Source organism: Stegodyphus dumicola, chromosome 7 (genome assembly GCF_044657685.1).
Source record: "Stegodyphus dumicola isolate Sdum_Otavi_A_Nest chromosome 7, ASM4465768v1".
Lineage (NCBI taxonomy): Eukaryota > Metazoa > Arthropoda > Arachnida > Araneae > Eresidae > Stegodyphus > Stegodyphus dumicola.
The window spans coordinates 73027957-73049775 of NC_140774.1; the positions used below are offsets into that span (position 1 = coordinate 73027957).

General features: G+C 32.4%; 1 protein-coding gene across 4 annotated transcripts in view; it reads right to left on the reverse strand.

Moving 5' to 3' along the window:
* Window positions 1-21819, reverse strand: part of LOC118189638 (potassium channel subfamily T member 1-like) — a 567007-nt gene that overhangs the window by 248815 nt on the left and 296373 nt on the right. For all 4 annotated transcript variants that reach the window (XM_085820454.1, XM_085820457.1, XM_085820455.1 and 1 more), the window contains 2 exons: window positions 8861-8920; window positions 38-112 (listed from right to left, as the gene is read on the reverse strand). In XM_085820454.1, coding sequence (XP_085676580.1) covers window positions 38-112; window positions 8861-8920 — 135 coding nt within the window. The remainder of the gene's footprint in view (window positions 1-37; window positions 113-8860; window positions 8921-21819) is intronic.

A 21819-nucleotide genomic window follows, 5' to 3' on the forward strand; every position in this document is an offset into this window, starting at 1 on the left:
ACGTGACAACATGCTAGATAATAATCTGTATACTTACAGTAGCTATAAAAGGTACGTTATTAACTAGCTCTAGGATGAAGTTGTAAGATAAAACATGATGCCATAAGTTGCCCTGCAAAATAAAACATATTATATGAAAGAAATATCAGATTTAATACACAAATACTCATATATATAATTATTGCTTATTTTATTAAAACATGTAGATTATTTTAATTCATATATAGAAGATCGATTATCTAAACTGAGAGCAGCCAAGATAGGTTTTCATCACATGCCTGCATAGTTAAAAATGATTATTTCAAATAAAAACACAGTCATCATTACATTAGAGTCCAGATTGCTCCTCATAAATGGGATTGAATAGCACATGAGAATTCGGGATTATCGTACAACAAACTTACTGAAGATCACAAGTTACTCGGATCTTCAGTACAGGTTACTGAAGATCCGAGGCACAAGTATCCTTAACTAAATCAGAGGCACAAAAACAATACAATCCTGTTTCGCGTAATAAACGTCCCTCGTAATGTACCCGCGCAACATGCGGAAAATGTTCCGCATAGCAAACGATATTGACCTTTTCTGGAAAAGATAGAGAAATGTACTACGTAGCAAGAAGAACAAATCATTTTACTGGGCTAAAGGTTATAAATGTTACAATAATACCTTTCTTAGTAGGTAATGTAAATGGAGTTCTGCAGCTGATGGTAGTCCATCACTTAGAGAATCCCTGAGTATTAAATCAAAATTACGTGTCTTATAAATAAATATCACAAAACTTGGAAACCCAAACTTGGTTAATGGAAGTCTTGTATCTGATCTCAAACACATTTAGCTAGAGTTTAATTGATATTGTTTCAGGTCATTCCTAACACTTGTGAGGGAAAAAGGAGTTTAAGCACAAGTTTCTAAAGATCTAGTATTCAATCCTGAACTAAATATTTCAGATTCAGCTGACAAACCCCGAGGTGGTATTAACTGAATGAACGAGCTTTCCTCAGAAGGTAAATTAAATTTCATCGGACATAAATTTGATGCCGTGGCATTCATCAGACTATCTGCAAGGAAGATCCTAAATCACTCAAAGAGCTTGCAGAAGTAAGTCTATTTCATTTCTACGCCTAGATTGTGCAACTAGAGAATGACACCATGAGGAAAGAGATTGCACTCACAGCATTGAAACTGGATGAGCAACACACAGAAGGGCTGCTACAAGAGCACCAAGATGAGCTCCTCGCAGAATTGTAAGCCCTTCTAGAGACAATGAAATAAATCCAAGATAGAAGTTTCTTAGTGGAAAGAAAAAGAGATCACAAAGGGATTTATGTCCATTACAAACATCAAGAACTCAAACCTGGAAACAAGCAGTGGTATCTTAAGAATTTCTTTATATCTGGAACTAATCCAAATCAACGGCATGGATAAATCGCGTACGCAAGAAAAATAATTTCGGTTTACCGAATATTTTGCAAGGCAAACGGTCTTCAGCAAAGAACTGCAAAGAGGTTTAACTGCAATATATTATTCAAAATGCTTATAATAATAACAACAAATTTTAACATCAAATGAATTTTCCGGGAATGTTCGTTTAGATAAGTGACTCTACTGACGTTTTCTAATTAAATAAGAATTGGCTTACTAATTATTATATACTCTTCTTTAAACCAAATTATATGTTTCAGAAAAAATGCACAGAAAAATTTGATTACCCCAATAAATAATAATTCTTGATTTTCCCCGTCTTCTAATCTGCTGTAAATACCTTTGTTCTTCACCTTTTATAAACAACTGATGAGTATTAATTTTAGTTATCTGTCTTTGATTAGAGAGCACAGTTCTTTTGCATTTAGGCGCCACAATCAGGAATAATACTATCAGTAAACATGATTTTCCTGCCACAAGCAAAAAATATGACGGATTAAATAAATGAAATTAAAATGGAAGAATGGCAAAGGAAAAACAGTTAAGTTAAAGAACAGAGAGAAATCCTAACGATCTAAAATTTGATTTGTACAAGGTTATTGAGTTCGGGAAACACCTTTGTGTTTTGTAAATTGTTATAGAAATCAAAGCTAAATGTTGGATATGGAGCGACTGGTAGAAAGCACAAATTCTTGAGAGCCATGAGTATTAGAAGTGCAATCTTGAAGATCATTGCGTACCTTCCACGAAAATTTTAGAGAAGGATTTCATTTAAAGTGCTATTTTATTAGAAGTATAAAGCGGAATTATGATACTTTATAACTATATTCCTTAGGAGAGTTACTTAAGGCTTCTGCAGCTATCTTATCCGCTCGGCCGCTGGTGAACCATTGTAATAAAGAAAGAAGAAATGCAAGATTTCCAAGAATTTCGCTCAATAAAATTTTCAGAATTTAGCCGTGATCTTCTTTGACACAGTTGATAGTTAAATTATTTTAAATTATTGATGGTTCAGATAAATGAGACCATGAGTAGAAATTCTACCGAGGTTTATGTAAAGGCACTTCTTTCGTATAATATTCCTATAACGGTACGGTCACATTGGTTTTGACTCTTCCATATAAAACGAGCCCACTTAAGTACATAAAGACAATGAACTTAACCGATATACTTCATAATGATATTATCCATCATAACGATTTATCCCATCATAACGATTTATAATGATGGGTGTCAAAGGCCTAAAATTATATCAGAAATATTATTTCATAAATATGTATATTTTACTGATAAAAATATATGAAGCTCAATTTTATCAGGCAAAGAGTCCATTTAAGTTAAAATCTAAGAAGTGTTTATCGTTTTTCAATATTCAAGGCAAATAATTAAAAAAGTAACGATAAAATGGCGTGATGAAAGCTAATGACGGTGAAACAATGACAAAAAACAATGATGATTTCTCTAAAATGCTTGACAAGATTTCTGTGTAGTAAATTGGATCGATGTGAGTCATACTTGAAATGTTTAAAAAATAAGTCATACTTGAAATAAAAGCTCCAAATTTCGTGAAAGATTTTCTTTCACTATTTGGTTACTGATGAATCCGAAATCAATAAATAGGTAATAATTTGAATTGTCAGAAAAGCGAAAAAATAGGAATCACGAAAGGAATGAATATTAATAAGTTGCTTGGTTTCACCTTGTTGTTTTACTCTTCTATCAACCTATAATTTCAGAGCGAAAAATGGCATACCCACACACTGATGTTACGGCCAAATTCTGTAGGAGTTCCTCGACGTTTACAGAATTGAGAGTAAGATATACTTCTCAGGATTACTCATCAGATTTTTAATTTTAGACTTTAACTTCACTGATTTCGCTGTACCTTTTTTTACATATCAAATCGTTTTTGTTGTTTCTCTTTTACCTACGTTCACACCAAGAGATTGCAAGTATATGTTTTGATGTCGCACTCAACGGAATATTTATCTGACTTGGAAACTGTACTTTTAATTCCTAGACTTAACGTTTCCTATTTAAATTATAATTTAATGTTCATATAACATTATTTTTTAACATCATTTTCAGACGACACCAGACGCTTCTCTTTTTTTTCGTATAATTCCTGTCTGCGTCCACGAATGAATTAAAAAGTCAACAAAACAAAGGTTTTACTTTCAGTCCTCCTTTCCTAGTTTGGAAGCAGCCTTAAAAGATAACACTGGTTGGTAGAGCAGGAATTTTAGAAGGACTCACTATCTTTCATAGAGACACAATTACAGAATTCAGGGGTATAAAATAATTTTAGCAGTAAGGATTTAAGCAGAAAATAATTAAAGTTGTTTGGGGGGAATCTATGTCTTTTTTTATCACAGAGATAGTGAATTTTTTAGGCATTACAATAGAAAGCCTTTTCTATTTCTTTTTCGGTAAGCTCTGATATGAGAAAAAAAATGAAGGCGGGATTGAGCATGTTGCAGAATTTGTAAATTCGTATCAGAACAATTAGGAACTCATGCTTGATAATTTTCAGAACTTCAGAGTCAAACCGTTCTTGGAGAAGGTTATAAATCCAACTCTAAATGGAAAAATTTTCAAACTTGAACAAATATTTGAATTTTATTAAATTGCAAAGGTTTAAATTTTATAAAAACTGGGACAACCATGACGACGTTGATAAGCAGCGAGCGCAACTAAAATGAAATGAAAAATAATCTTCTCAGTAAAAACAAGGACACCTTTTTCTAACCAGAAATTTTCTTCCATCGCAATAAAATATTAACTTTGCAAGTATGACGTAAGTTGTGCCTACTGTGAATTTTAGAAATCTATGTATAATAATATATGCCATTGTCGTAAATTTTAATTATTTTGAATATAGAATCTTATAAAAATAAATAAACATTGTCCTTATTTATCTATTTACTGGTGAAACTTAATTGCCTATGTTGATGCTTCCTATTTTAACAGTTCGTGTACAGAAGCCACAATCTCAGCTTGCGTCGTTGTAACTTCCGTCATTTGCGTAGGAACGAATGGTTTAGAAATGTAATTAGCTTTCATAAATTTATTTTGATTAAAATGCTTCTGTTTTTATAATGGCTAAATCCCAGTACAATGGCTATTTTTTGTCTTCAAAATACTCAAATCCGAAAAATACTTTTTATTCTTTATCTAACAAAAAGGAATTTAATACCTTTCAGAGGCATATGTTCTCTATTTTTCAGCCTGCAAATGGTATGACAATAGCAAAAGAAAAATATACGCTTTTAGAAACGCCGACTTACACAGAACATATAGTCTAAGCAGCTTAAGAAAGACTTACTTTTAGTAAAGAAGGGTGTTGAAACTGTTTCAAAGGGTTCCTTAGAAAGGAATTATTTTCAAGAAAAGCATTATTTGTAATCCTTTTCTCCATTCTGACGTTTTCATAATCGAGATGTATGTTTCAGACATGCAAAACGCTTTAAGCAAAAGCCAATTTTCTTTGTATCAAATCTTGAAGACTGGTTTGATGGGCTTTAATCAGCTTGAAAACCAGTTTTAGCAGTTTCTGGATTTATATGCAAAGGATATTTTACAACAATTTTTATATATTTTTATTTTTATTTTAAACATTTTTCAGAAATAAAATCATTTAACAAAAAATGTAAATGAAGTAGTAGAATATTATCGAATGAGCTTCTGACAGATATACGAATACAGAAATCTCCGACTAGGGGAAACAGTTTACAGTCTGATGAGTCTGATTATGCTGAAGAGCATATTTTTTTAGCTAAGGAAATCGGAAGTCAAACTTTGCGATTTACGATATCGATCGTACAGATGAAAGAAAGTTGGACAGCAAATTTGGCTGTTTACGAAATCAACTGTTCAGTAAAAGAAGATCATCGAAATTTTGTTACGCGGTTGGGTTGGGTGGGGTGGAGAAATTGATTGGGCGTATAAAAACAGACTGGTGAAAAGATTTCGTCTTTTAAATACAGCGATCTCAAACTTGCGCTCGTGAAGCAATTTGATGCTGCCCGCGAATATATTTATTTAAATTATGTATTTGTTTTAAATTATAGTGTTTCAAAGGTTTCAAGAATTCAGTTACCTGATGTTCAAGTTTACATTACTTTCATTACAGTGAAAAATGAATTAGAATAACGTACCAAAAAATCTGTAACAGATCAAACAGAAAAACACAGCTAAGTAGTTTAAAGCATACTATAAATCTTATTAAATATCTAAAAATAAAGATAATCTTGTAAAAAAAATATGTAAACTCAATGAAGAATTTTTGTAATAAGAATAATCGCTTTGTAAAGGAATACATTTACATGTGAACAGCCGTTTTCACAGCTCAAAATTAATAAGAAAATAATTCGTTTGAGCGATGAGCGTTTCTAATCTGTGATGAAAATAATTTCCAGTAATTTCTACCCAAGTTTATGAATTTTATCACAATCGAAAGGCCAACAACTGTCAAGCTATATTAAATAATAACGAAGTTTATAATTATTTACATACAAACACATATTTTTATGTATGCGTAGAAGTAAATTTAATAAATAAGAGAGATACTAGATTCTAAAGTTTGGCCCACTTTGAAAACTTAAAACGTTTTCTTAATCTGTTTATTTTATTTTAAATTAAAGTCAGTTGCTTAATAATTAAGTAAGCACGTTAGAATTTGAAATAAATGTCCGTTGGAAAATTTCATACTTAGCTGTAAATATGTTTGAATTGCAAAGTGTAACTAACAAAAATGTCTTGTATGGCCAAACTTATACTCAGATAAAAAATAAATATTGTTGCATGTGTACGGTTTTTTAATGGATTAAATGCACACAGAACCGATCATAGATTTATAAAGTTTATTTTCCCAAAAGAAACACTGTACAATTCTGGAACTTTCTTTAGAAATACTCCTACAGCTTTTCTCAGTATAAATGAGCACAATCAGTAGTTACTACTTTAAATTACTTAGAACGTTAAACACAATGCAATGCAAAGTGCATCTAACAAACGAAGCTCGCAAGGAGACCTTTCAGTACTCCGAAGTCTACTCCGAACTGAAAAAGAGAGAACTCATGCTCTCTCCGGTCTTAGATAGTTTTATACCAGCCAAAGAGGAGTTTCCAGTGCCTTCCATTTTTCGAAATTACTGGAAGGCGTATAGGTTAAAGTTACAACTAACGGCCTAATACTGTTTCAATTATACATATAGTGATCAATTACAGTTATTCAATTACAATACTAATTACAGTTATAAGCAAGCGATAAGCAACGGAGGACGTGGGCACTGTCTGTCCCTTTACCAAAAGGTTAATCGGTATAGCACCACGTCCACATATAATTACAGTTATAAAGGGACTGGACCGAAATGTACGGAACGGTTGCAAATTTGACGACTTTTAGCGATTTGGGGCCAACTTTGGTGACAATAATCGTCGCCAAAACCACCGCCAGCTTGGCGAGATATCGCCAATTTAGCCATTTAAAGAGTAAAGAGACTTTCCCCACTAATTAACTCAACATTGTGTGGACTCAATAAATAAATAGAGTGTTAGATATATAAAAATTACTCTAAATTCTGATAAGTAGACTGCTTTACTAGTGAAAATACCCTGCTGACCATTTAAATTTCTACACCAGAAAGGAAAACAAATCACAGAATTTTATTTATTGTACATACACCGTATAATGGGAGGAAGACATGATTAAATTTAGTCGTTTGTGGAACACAGCTAACTGAATTAAGTGCACAGAGTTGCCACCTCTGGCAGCGTAATTGTGCATCAAATCGAACTAAGCTTAGATATGAGTACTTCATTCCATGCGGCTTCAATACTATGCGAGACTTCATCAATCATAGTGGCTGACGTGCCAGTATGGCCAGTACCTCGGCAATTCACCAGATGTTCTCAATGGGTGAGACATTTGGAAAAGTGCTGGCCAGGTTAACAGTCGAACACTGTGTATATCGAGGAAGGTCAGAACGGCTCGAAAAAAAAATGGTTTGTGCATCGGTAATCTCGCTGAAAGATGGCATCACGAAGGCCTTGAAGATAGAGCATAATCAGAGACCTTAACACACGTCATAAATGTAAAGGAAGCTGTCCACATTACCCGGCTATGTAAACAAGATGTGTATCCATCGGCACCTCATAACAGCACGCCAGATGTTGGGCTCGAGTTATACGTAGACGAATGCAAACCGTCAACATTTATTTTGTTCAGTGCTTCCACACAGGAATGCGTCCATCATGATGCTCTGCATTGAATAGAAATTCGCCTGAAAAGACGACGCACGGGGAATACGTACGTGGCATTCGGGATAGGGCCCATCCGTACGGCAGTCAGTGTCACTAACCATTATACCGCTGGACAGCTAATTATGCTTACACCAACAAAATTAAGAATATTGCGAAATCTGACTGTAATGAGAAATAATGGATTCTCATTCATACTTTAAAGTTTCCGAAATGCCTGACGGAAGAGCAATAAACTTTTAATAGCTTAATTTTTCAACTAAGTTAAAGATTAATTATACTTTCTATGAATATTAATGCAAATTTTTACTTGCTAATAATTTTATTATCAAAATTCGAACTTGAGTCACCTTTGAAAGCTTTTTTCGAAGCCATTTTAAAACACATAAACAGTTTGTTGTTTTTGTTGTCGTGACTTATCATCTCACTTGATGACAGTAATATCAGAAGAAGCCCACGTAATTCATCGTGGCAAGCAGTGCAAGATGACACCTGTCGTTGGCAATATCCTTGAGCACCATATAAGTGACAGTAAGACATTTCTCAGTTCCGCCGCCAATTTTGAAGGAGAGCATACTGGGAGGGAGCGGGTTCGAGGGTCTCTCAGTCACTCACCCCTCTTCCCCTACCACCAAACTCTCGAGAGGACTTTCGGGTTGTCACATACCCAAAGTATCCCCATGCCACAGAGACACTATACATTTACCGACATCCATACCTTTTCCGGGATACGAATCCGGGCCCTTCTGTACTGCAGTTAGCGTCGCTAACTACTATTCAAAAACAAATAGCTGAATTTATGTAGTTTTCTTATGTACACTAATTAAGTACCACATAAACTTCAGTTTTATTTGGCCTTCAGTATAAAATTTTATGTCATATAGCTATAAGTAAATTTTTTAATCCCTTTTAACTTACAAGTTAATCCAAATTATTTTTACATCCCCGTTATTGATTAATATAATCAATATAATGCATAGTATTGCAAATTATTAAATGACATAAAATTTGAAACTGCAAATGAAAGAAAATATGATTTGCAAATAAGAATAACAATACATTGTCTTTATTGTATGTTTATCTTTTTTATAAAAAAATATGAACAAAAACTATTAATGTCAAACAGCACCTTATCTAATAAAGAAAGGTTTTAATAGAAAAGAATTTTTACTCACTTTGTAACCTAAATAAACTAGCAGTAAGGCTTCTGTAAGACTCACAGTGGATAGCACCATCTAAGAGATAAGGAAAGAAAACATCTATTATTTTGACAGAATAAGCCTTTCTTTGAATTCTCTTTCATTGTAAAACAAATAAGATGTTAGTCGTAATTTTGTTTTGTTGATTTGCAGGAAAATGATTTCTGACTACCAAAAATTGCGTGTAAACTAGAATGGAGTTAACGAATAAAAAATGCATATATCTTATTTAAACTGAAAAAAAAATTATAGTTAAATAGAAATTTCTTTCAGACGAAAATAAGAAAATCATTAATATTTAAAGACTGCTTGTTTCATTTATTTCAAAACTAAAAATAAATTAAGAACTCAAAAATGCTGTATACATGATATATCAAAAAGTGGAACGTTTTTACACGAGCGGATTTTCTTTTCGATTCGTATTTTAAAAGCAATATTAATTATCACAATTCATATACAAAATGACGATAGATAAACATCATTTTTCGCATTCGGTAATATTTATTCGTTACCATTAAAACTTATAATTTACAGTCTTTTTTTAAACTAAATTTATTTTACTCGAAAGACTTAAATTTAATATTAACATTATATCCCCAATGTATGCCACAATTAACAGAATAAAAATTTCGTAATTTTATTATTTGTTTAAAGCAAAATATGTTCAGTATTGCTCTTAAACTTTCTGGTCGACACTAGATTATAGCAAATTTCCTACAGACTTCATTTTGTCAAATATCGATCCTAGGCACCTACTTTTAATTACAAATTTCCTCAAGCAGGTAATGTCACGAAAAACAGTTTGGGTACTGGACACAGGAGAATTTCATGAATCGAAACAGTAATTTTGCGTATGATCCCAGGGGAGTATAAATTCAAGCGATTAAGTTACTTTAATTTATGCTTTAATAATTTAAACATGAAAAGTTCCATTAATTTATGTGCAAAATTTACCGCGCTATTAAAATTTAATTATTTCATGGGACTAGCTATAAAGTTAACAGCGAGAGTTTTTTACTTTATTAGTCGACAAATATGCAAATTTGTTTCGCAGTTTCCCCGTGAATTTGATAAAAGTCTGAATAAATATTTTTGTGAGAGGCACTAGAAGATGTTTAAATCAGTAAATTCTTTCTGCATTATCTTCCTGAATTTTGCAATTAAAAGTGTACAAGGCTTTAATATTATACGAGCTTTAATATATAGTATTTAATACGAGCAATTTAGGTTTGATTTCTCTGCATTATGAAGACCACATAAAAGTCTTATGATTATAAAATGATTGTTGAAACTCTTTTTTAATAAAACTATGTATCTTATTCTGAGAAACCTCGCACTTTGATGTAACGTTTGGGATTTTTATTTAAGCAAATACAGCCTATTATATTTAACTTTTTGTTGGAAATCTAGCAAAGCGTCCCGGAATTTATATAAAGCATCATATGAAAATGTTGCAGTCAAGTACCTGCCCACATACATGTCAAATGCTAATGACCTGTTATCCATCTTCTTCATTTTGTCTTTTATCACATATCATAGGCTGACACATCCTGTTCATCTGCTTTGTAAATCTCAAGGACAACACCCATTAAACTTTATGTTCCTTTTGGAGCAAGTATGCTTCTTTGGTGAGGAACCAAGTTTTGTACTACGTCCAAATGCTCAACATCACCAAATAAAACTTCAAACACAATTCAAATACCGTATATAACAGGGTTGGCCAAACTTCATGCCAGTAAGAGCAGCACGTTTGAATTCAGGAATGTTCGAGAGCCGCATCTAGATTTTCTAAAATCCACAAGTTCATACTGTTACGTTTTTCTTTTCTGACACCAGTTGTTATGTTATTTTCTTCCTCCACGTTCGTACGGGATTCGTAGATTTGGAGTGAATAACGGCGACACTTGATGAAATATCGAAGCACACTTTATTAGTCAATATTGTCAGGACAGCTCCAAAATACGTTTTTATAGTCGTCGATGAACTACTATAAACACGCTGACACGATCAGCGACACAGACTCCAGGTTATCAGGTTATCACGGTGGAGACAGCTTCACTGCAGAGCACTAGAGTACAGCTCCAGACTCTACTTGGTCGTTCTCGGAACTCCGTGTACTCTCGACACTCTTCACGCTACAACTCACGATGCACTCGACAACACACAGAGCACAGCTCCCGACTCTTCGGTTCAGTCGTTCTAGGAGCTCAACACGCTCTCTCGACGATGCACTAACCGCGATACACTAGGAGACTCTTTCGTTGCACTAGACGACCCACTCGGCACTCGCTGCCCGGCTGTCAACTCGATCGACTCTGCAGAGATTGACTCGCTAGACGAGACACCAACTCGATACTAACTAGACGAGGCACACTCACCGCCCTCTCGATGAAGCACACTGACTGACTGCGGACCAGCAGGGTTTATATAGCTTTCGGCTTGTGTTCGAGAACATTCTGGGCTAAACCGGTAAGAATTCGTTCCAGAAAGTTCTCCATCCGTCCATGGCATATCGCCAATTTTGCCGCCAAATGTGGCAACCCTGCCTTCCCTTGCCATTTTATAGCAACCCTAAAACTGCTTTGCGGGGAAGCTATCTCAGCGCGCCTGTAGATTTCGTAGCAATATTTACATCATTATAGAAGTAGTGGAGGTTTTAAATAGAAAAAAAATCCCTGATAACTTTGTAGAAAGAGTCTAAACTAATTAATTACTTCTTTTTGGTCACTGAATAGTTTTAGTTTACCATATTTCATACATATATTTTATATGCACGAGCCGCACAAATTGCCTGCGAGAGCCATATCAGGTTCGCGAGCCGCACTTTGGACACCACTGGTATATAATATAAAGAATGAGCTCGATGCGAAAGGACTAGTTATTTTTCTAATAAAGCTTAGAAACTTTAAAACTGAATTTTTGTGGTTTAGAATTCTATAGATAAACATTCAATTAACATTCACAAATACTGCGTATTACAGAACGACATAGAGTTCTAGTCTGGCGTATTAAAAGCTAACTGCATTGGCTAACCATCTGCTTTGTAAGAATATCGCCAGAAAACGCTGGTTAGTTATAAATGGTAAACATTTGGGTGGTCGGATGATTAATGTGCCCCAAGAGACATGCCTTTAAAGAGGACTTTCAAGAGGAAATTTCAAAAGGACCTTAGATATGAGCAGAAGAGAAAACCAATTCATTCATTCTCAAACAGCGAAAACCAGAAGGACCTGGCTTAGGTTTTCTTCCTCCGCCTTTTCTTTATCTTTTATTTTCTTTTATTTATTTATTTATTTATTTATTTGCTTTTTTGTCAAGTCACCAACTGGGCTATAAAAGAACGGAATTACATGATTTCTAAATACATCACAGTAATTCATTCGATGAACTGGAATTTCAGTACGTATTTTTATTTTGCTTTTAAAGCGTACTTATGATAATTATCCTCATAGCAGTTATCTTAGTTCATGGTGGTAGAAGATTCGATTGGAAGCATAATTTCATAGTTCCTTTCATACATTATATTTAATAACCTGTCACTTTCCCTTGAAAGTAGTGTACGTCGATATGAAAACATCGCATTTAAGACAATACTCCTGGAGTGTCATTCATATACTTATCAAAAATCTATGCAATTCAATTTTTCAACCGCATTTAGGACCTGAGTTTTTGAAAATCCTGCACAGTGAAATTGATTTTGAAAACTAATAAGGAAAATGTTTTCTTTACCAAAAAAATAACATTTTAAAATCGAAATTTTCATCCAAGTTTCGACGTTTTAAATTGATAATACAGTCTTAATGTATTTTCATCGTGAAATTGCAAAATAAGATTAAAAACTTAATAGCTATCAGTTTTGGTTATGTTATTATAGTAATGTGTAGAAGGGCATTTACTGTTGTAAAACAGAAGTAAATCCGAACAATATTTACATTTATAAATGAAATGCTCTATTTGTAAGCAAATGCATTAAACCAATTGTTTTCACATGAATTATTTGAAAATTTATTTAAAAAGAGACCCATAAAATGTCTTTGTGGTATTTACTTAAAAAGACAATGGCTAAAGATTATTTCTCTTCATAAAAAAATTATATTTACTCTTTCTTCAGTAATTGCTTCGCAAAAAAGAGGGTTCACATTCCAGAATGCCAATCCGTCACTAGTTTGAAAAAAAATGTGCATTATTAAAATAATGTTGCCCGCATATAATGCTTTCTCTTTCATCTCCAGAGAGGATAATACGTGAAAGGATGATGAAGTACGAAGTCGGTGTATTAGTTTCTCGTTTCTAAGCCTCGCTGTTATCCAGTTATAGAAACTCCCTCTCTCCCATCTGCCATGAATAAAAAAAGGGGAAAGAAAATGGGAAGAGAGAGAAAAAGATCGCAGTTTTTGAGTTTCGATTAAACTCGCTTTCAGATTCAAACAGATTTCTGTTGTTTATTCTTTGAATTTTAAGGAAAAATGCTTTAAGTAAAGATTGAAGAAAATAAAATTTTGTGTTTCGCATCACTATAAATTTGGATAAATTCGTTTTGCACTGTAACACTGATGAACTTTTTCATATAAAGGTTTACAGTTCCATTAAGATTTTAAATTTGCTGAGTGGACGAATAGCCGCTAGCAGTTTGAGGAATATTACCAAACTGAGCACTCCTCTTTCAGCATATTATGTGCAAAATAAGCAAACCAGTATAAAATAAAAAAAAGGCTCTCCCTTTCCAAAAACGGTTTAAGATTACCCCATAATAAGCTTCTTATTTTAGCGTATAAAATTAAGAAAGAGGAAAAATCCTAAATTTTATGTAATACCACAGGCAAGAATCAAAACTCATTTATCCGCATTCGACAATGTCTTTGACCGAGATTTGTCCGCATTTGGCATGACAGGTTAATATTTAAATAGATCAGATAAAAAATCTGGCTAAATTATCTTACTCATAAAACTCTTTTTCGATAAGAGCAAATTCAGTGTAAGATAAAGCGAATAATTATTTGGACTTCAAATCAGTATTGTATCTGATACTTGTTCACAGTTTCCCAAATTGAAAATACTAGCATAACTGTATATATATTGATATGGATGATACTGTTGCGATAGCAAAATCTATTCAATTTAATCAGGCAATTATGAGGTTAAAAGAAAATTAAGAAACATAAATAGCGTTGCCGTTGAAAAACAAAAATAAGCCTAAGAAATCCAAATTTATTATTATTATTTTTGTAAAAACAAGCGTTAAATACCAAGCAAGCAGGTGTCTATTGATATTTATAGTTTATCCCAAGAGCGGAGATGTTAAAATATTTCGGCATCACGTTGAATAAAATTTATATTTGGGAAAACTGTGGGCTCAAAATGTGCAACTTCGCATACAGTACTTTTATCAAATTAAAATTCTCCTGGGTCCTCACATATTTTCAGGAAGAAAAGAATAAAAACTGCAATCTGAGGCATGTCATCCTATGCGTCTCCCTAAGCACAGGCTTTTGCTTTTACACAGAATATTTAAAAACTGAAGATATCGCAAACAAAGGTGCTGAGAATTATCTCCGATATTTTTCAGTTTAACATTGTGCATAGGAGGGATAACCTGAAAATTTAAAGCAATTATCAATTCCTTCCTTATTTGGGTGAACTCATATTTCCTCAAGAAAGTATTGTTACTTACTCGAATATTCCTTAAAAAAATGTTTATTTACACACATCTGTCTCACATTTGTTTAGATTTTATATTCAGTAGCATTACTAATCGTTTTCCATCAGTATTTTATTTACATAATTCTTGTACTTCAAACAATAAACTCATTTTACCTTAATTTATTGCATAGAACGTACTTTTCAGCATTTTTTAGATCTCACTGGCGGAATTGCTAGTTGCCGTCACATATTTCACCAGCAAAGGTCTTGTTAGAGCATTTTGATAAACCACTTCCAGATTTCGTAAGCAGGATAAAAATTCTCCATATAACTCTCTTTACACAGTTTTTGAAAGATTTAAAAAGTATTTTTAACTGCATATTCGGCAAAATTCGGGACAGCGTATTCTGTGAACTTATTTGGTTATTGAAGGCTTAAGATATTCGTGCTTAGGTTATCAGCAAATTTTTACAAGACTCAGAGCATGTTGCGAGACAATATGGCAATAATAAATTGACATACAATTTCGACTTACTGTTTCTAATTTTTTAACTGCTTTGGATATGAAATATTTAATCGAATTTCATATATAAAGATTTTTACGAAATATTTATTCATTAAATTTTGCCTTCAGTCTCCAGAAGTATTTGAACTATAAAATATCTACTTGAATATCTCTATAATGTAAACTCTATAATACTTTCCTTTCTTCTTTAGTCATTTACCTCCTCTAAGGTTAAATCACTTTTCACAAATACTAATAGTTAAATATCTTGCAATAAAAATTATTTTGCTATATTTTTCATATGCTGACGCGGATGAGTTTATTTTTCTAAATGATCTCTAAATCAGACTCACTTCATTTCCAAAATCATTATTCTTCGCAAAATAATAAAATTGTGCAAGATGAACTCACTTTAAATCTTTCTACTGAGAGGCTAGAGTTCAAATGGTTTAAACTATCCTTCACGGACGCATTGTGATGATAAACATTTGCACGTTTTCGTTATAGGAAAGGTCTTTAAAGATCATCCTATCAGCTATGAAGTCTAGTGATCTTGTTTGCTTTCTCAGTATCTTACTACTTCTGAATTCCAATGATTCTTTCTTTTGTTCACAGAAAATTTTAATCAGTTAATTCACTTACGCCCCTCCCTATTTTATTTTAAATACACAGAATATATTTCCGCTTATCGATTTCAGTTCATTTTCATCATTCTAAATCTTACACTGCGAAGCGAAAGACAAGTTCTGTTTATTATTTAATATAATATTTTATAGCAGTTTGGATTTATTCTGGATAAAATTATCATAATATAGTTATTACTCGTTGAATTTATATCTCATTGTAATTGATTTTGGCAAAAGAACTTGCTACTGACACACACACACACAAAAAAAAAAAAAAAAAAAAAAAAAAAGTCTCGCCATACTGTTTCTAGAAGCACTTGGAGACTATTTGATTTTGGATCAAATCCAACTACATCATTATTATGGACTTTCGAATTGATAAGACATAAATAAAAGTTAAATGTTTTTTCCATTTTAAAACTGTTAATTGGAACACATCTTTCGAACTTTTATTTCAAGTATTTTCTAACATTATAGAGCCTACAAAAACAAAGATTTCCCATCTAACTAAACGATTGACGAAATTGCCGTATTTCAGGAAATTAAATCACAGTCTCCTGAAATGTCACATTTTGCCAAAACATCAGAAATCTTTTCCAGGTATTTCAGCACCTAACATGCTTCATAACCTCCAGCTATATATCCTTAAACGAAATATAAGAAAAACACCATTTTCGTTGTGCCGTTTACAAATAACACCCTCATTGAATGTGACATTTGTACGAGGTAACTGACAAGTTTCCTTTCGCTTGTGGCGTTTTTCTGTTATGTTATCAAAACACTGAAGGCATTATTCTCCAGATAATAGATGATTCATATAAGTTATGTTTTGGACAGATCAGAACCTATAAAATCACTTATCAGATAAACATTCTTGCAAGATTAATGCTCATTGTGACAAATGAATGTAGTTGTAAAATAATAAATTCAAGAGATCTTTGAAAAATAATAGTTGCAACGGTTAAACCTTTGCTCATCGAAGTTTTAAGATGTAAGACTATATAAGTTTTAAGATACAGACATTTTTGTTACATTGTGTTATGCACTAGTGTAAAACATTTTATTTCCAAAATGTTTTCGTTTATCTCAGAAAATTCATCACTGGGACTGACGGATGGCAAAAAAGGCTGAAACACATAAGATGTTTTCTAAGTGGCTTTTGTATAGTGGATTGAGATGGTTTTGCTCTTTCAAAGGACTTATATGCATACTAAGGTTTTAATTTAACATTTAGTTTAATAACGTATTAGGTATTCTCTCCATCTTTCCAGCATGCCTTCGTGGTGTAATGGTAGCACACTCGGCGCGTATTCGAGAGGTCCATGTTCGAGTCCCGGCGAGGACATTGCACATTTTTCACATCTCTTACTTTAAAATATCCTAATGACTGAGCAAAATAATGTCTTAGTTTAACATGTTTAGATTTTACACTTCGCTATTATCCTTTATTTAAATCATAATAATGTGTTCAGGTCAGAACCTTTATTCAAATCTCAGTTACGCAACAGTAAATTTAAACGTTGCGGTTTATTAAATGCTGCTTATACTGAAAGCCTTGTGAGATTAATTTCTGCTCTAGCGAATGTTCGTCGCTTTTGTTCCCGCGCTGGTTGACCATGAATTGAGTATATTTTGATAAGCGGAATTTGAAATTAGAGTTACTGTCGCGAGAATAAAGATACTTTCAAATTTTTGGTTCATTAAGATGTCAGAATTGTAAATTGTTAACGGTTTTCGGACAGCTGTTTGAACTAGTTTAGATAGTTGATTGAAGGATATTAACGTAACTATTTGAGAATAGCTAGAAAATTTCCAGTTTTTACTTTATAGATCTTTTCTTTAATTTGAAAAAGAAGGTGTTTTAAATCTCGAATTAAACATATTGCTCGAATAAACATTCAGTTGTTGTTGCAAGTTCTTTACCTTTGCGCTGATGATAATTTACCTTAATATTGATATTCTCGAAATTAGGCGATTTGGTTGAAGATAAGTTGTAGAGACATTAGGATTGTTTGGAAAAGCCGGAGAGATGAAAAATTAGCAACGCCTTCGCCGGGAATCGAACCACGGACCTCTGGATTACCGGCCCAGCGTGCAGACCACTACACCACGAAGGCTCGCTAAGAAGGCGGAAGATATACCTTATATATTCCCCCTTTTTTCAAAGGCCGACTGGGGTTTTTAGGGAACTCAATCGCCAAATCCTGGGTGAGAAGAATCATCATCCAACACCTTTTTTTAGTTCGGACGCCACTGTAGAGAAATTAAGAGTTTTGGAAGCAGGCAAGATGAAAAATTAGCAGCGCCTTCGCCGGGAATCGAATCACGGACCTATGAAATACCGGCCCAGCGTGCAGAACCACGAAGGCACGCTAGGAAAGTGGGAGAAATACCTTATAAAGTTAACAAATGAAATTTTAAATAAGAGCTAAAAAATTAGTAGTTCTTTATGTTTCTTCTTTATTTTATTCTTCATTCCAATCCAATCCTGGTTTTAACATGCGGAATATTGAAGTAAAATACATCAAGCACGAAATGAACGAATTTCGAGCAAGGCTGACTAGAATAGGGTAGTATTTCCTGATTTATTTTTGCTTCAGCTTGTTGGTGCCTAGAAGATCATAACTGAAATGGTTTAATCAGCGCCTGCTATTTTCTATGCACATCCGAATTGTTACCATAAGAAGGAATTGTACTACTGAGAGAATTATTTGTGTTCTTTTACTTTAGTTTAAATTAGCTACAGCCTAGAAACTCATAAACTTGTAGGATGTATCTTAGAAGTAGTTATTCTAGTTCGTACCCTAGAAGTTTATACTTGAGACTAAAAATAATTTTGAATTTTAATGCAGTTTTAGTTGAGGAAGCAATGTGCAATGATTCTTGAATTCTAAATTATCCGAATTTTGTAATAATGTGCATAGTAGAAGCATGCAAAATATTTTAATTTTATTTTAGTATTTCGTTCAAGTTAGAGAACAACACAATGAAGCAAAACATTTTAGCAATTTTAGCAATTACAGAAATATAGACGTAAGTGAAAAACTGTTAACTTAAATTAAGATTTTAGAAAATTTCTAAAATTGCAATAACCTAGCTCAATAATTTTAAGGCAATGTTCCGGATAATATGCTCATTTACTTTGCGTAGTTGACTACATATGAATTAAGACACAATAACACGCCGAATAAATACTAATTCAGAAGGCCAACAACAAAAATCAGCGTTATATTTACAAAAATTTATAAAATTTATAAAAATACAATATTTTTGTAAATATAACGCTGATTTTTGCTGTTGGCCTTCTGAATTAGTACATATGAATTGCTAAATTTTCTTGTAAATAAGCCTTAGAATTGCCAATTTTTCCTTCAAGGAATTCAATAGTAATTTAATTTCTAAATTAAATACCCCGTTAAAATTACATGCAGGCTAAAACCTTTTCTTTTCTACAAGGATATATGTTACAAAGTGTGAAACCTTAGTAATTTTATATGTCCTCTTGAATATACTGAATTTTGCACCATTTATTATGTCAGTAAGCTGTCAGCCTATTAATGTCAACGATTTGAAAAATACAAAATGACATTTTAATCCGTCATTTGATGCCCAGAAGCATTAAAGGGTTAGCTTCCTCATAAAAAGGACTCGATGTATTAGAACAGAAAGAGCGATTTTCTAAAAATTAAATTTTTTTCGTATAACCGAACAAATATGCTAGCTACTATAATAAATTTATATGCTCTTTCTTAAAAAGGTTAACGTGGTAAAAACATTAGCCTTCTTGTAATTTATTAAAATTTGCGCCTTATTATTATTTCTAAGTAATTTAAATAATATTATTATTCTTATTTTCTTACTGCAGCATTTCACGAAAATTTGTAGATGGTAGAAATTTCCTGGGACATTAGTGGTAATAATATTACTTCTATCCAATACCATTCCAATTTGAATTAATATATTCCAAAGGAAAGTATGTCAAGTGTTCTAGCTTTATTAGCCTGCAATAAACCTCAAGTAAGCTCTTGCAAAACTATTTACTTACATCACTATTCACTATTTAGGTATGTTAATAAGAGTACTACGTGCTCATATTAACACACCCTTACTGCGAGCGCAGATGATAATCATAAATATCCAACCTTTCTCCGTGTTGTACGAAGTCAAATACATAAGCAAACAAGCTACAAACAATGACCACAGAATCTACCGGTAGGGTTCAACAATTTATTTATAAGTAACAAAAGCGAAAAGAAATTAAGTACTTAAAAATAAATTATTTATATCGAATAATTGGTTACAATAAAAACCTTAAAATATAATTTTACTCAATATAGCACATTCATCTTTTTAAATTCCAGTTTTCGTTGCATTTATGCATCACTTAATAGAACATTTTTTATCTTGTAAACACTGATGCATTTAATTTACACCGCTTTATAATTTCGTTGTAGGAAAAGACTGCTAAAATTAAGTAAATATTAAGGAACTGAATAGATAAGCTTAAACATGTTGCAGATTAATGTGCATTCGAATTTTCCCCAAATGCTCAATTAAATTATTTAGCCATGTTTTATTTTCAATTCATTTAAATAAATGTAATAAGTAATTATTTGAAAGGTATTTTTGTTTTTTTACACAGTAATAATAAGCCATCATAACTTCCTACGTTTCCAATTGGAACCGTATTTATACTACCTACCCAGTCAAATCCCGTATTTTCCATTGAAATACACATATTGGAATTTTTATTGTTTCCATATATTATAATTAAAATTGGGTTATTTTCTCTCACTGGTTCAGCTCATCATCCCTAATGATTAATTGTAAAGGAGTTTAATGGTATGGACTGTATTTTGATTATAGAGTACAGTTTAGATTGCCGCAGCTGCAAACACAAGAATAGATTCGGATAATCAACATACTTTCATATTTTTTTAACAAAATGTCTATTTCAAACAAACTATTGATTCTTTAAACCTTGTATTATTTATTTTAACTTAACAGAAATAGAAAAATTTTCCAAGTATTAATATTTTACTTAGTTATTAAAGTACATTCTGATAGTTTAAAGCTGCCTTTAAATGAGAAGAAAATCACAAGTTTTTCTGGAGCATACCCGTATTTTACTGCTAGATTATCCCGCAAGATACTTTGGGAGCGAAAGTTGAGTGATACCAAATGCCGCTAAGCTCGAGTGGAGTCCAGAATAAAGCATAGACATTTGTGTAGAATGAAATCATTTAAAAATCTGTTGGTCTGAAAATCTTATTAAACGGCTAATAGTGGTGGAGAATGGCACATGATCCTTAGATTCCTTCTCCTAGGTGCTCAAAGCTGAGATGGAACTAAGATGGATAGCACGCGCATGTTTTGTTAAAATTAAATTAAAAGTACATATCTTATTTTTATATTTTTCCCTTTTTTGATTTGATTCTTCATACACATCTATTCAGACAAAAGTTAAATGAATTAAATGAATTAAAAAATCATTTACAAAATTGAGATTGTAATGTAATTATTTCGAATATTTATGAAACATATTAATTGAATAATAATTAATTAGAATCACACACTCTGCGATTATATTACTTATGATCTATTTTGGTGTTAATACTGAAACCATTTTGTAGTATCAGTAAATCAGAATGAAGATATTCATATTTCAGACTGAAAAATAAAATGTTGCAGTAAATTAACGAAACATTTGTTCGTACTTGTTACGTTTGATATATAACTTGCACTTTGGTAAATTTGCATGTGAGTCTTTTATATTAATGAATTATATTAAATCTGTCTGAAATAGATTTTCCTAGAAATGAGGCTCGAAAAAGAAACAGACAAGGTATGTCTTTCCTTTTTTTCTCAGCTTCTTAAGCTAACATTTATGAAATACGGGAAATGAAATTAAGTCAGTACTTTCTAGCTATCACGTACGTCAGCAATGATCTCTGTTTATCAAGTGAAATTTTTAATGGGGCCTCAGTAAATACTTTTAATGTGATTCCATCACTTTCATTTTATGTGATGGTAGGGACGTGTCTAAAATTAACACTGATGAAACGCTTAGAGCTACGATGCTTAAACGACAGAAATGCATGCAATATTAGTTTATCATGATTTTGAATTAATTTCCTAAAAAAAAGTTCATTTTTATACGATTT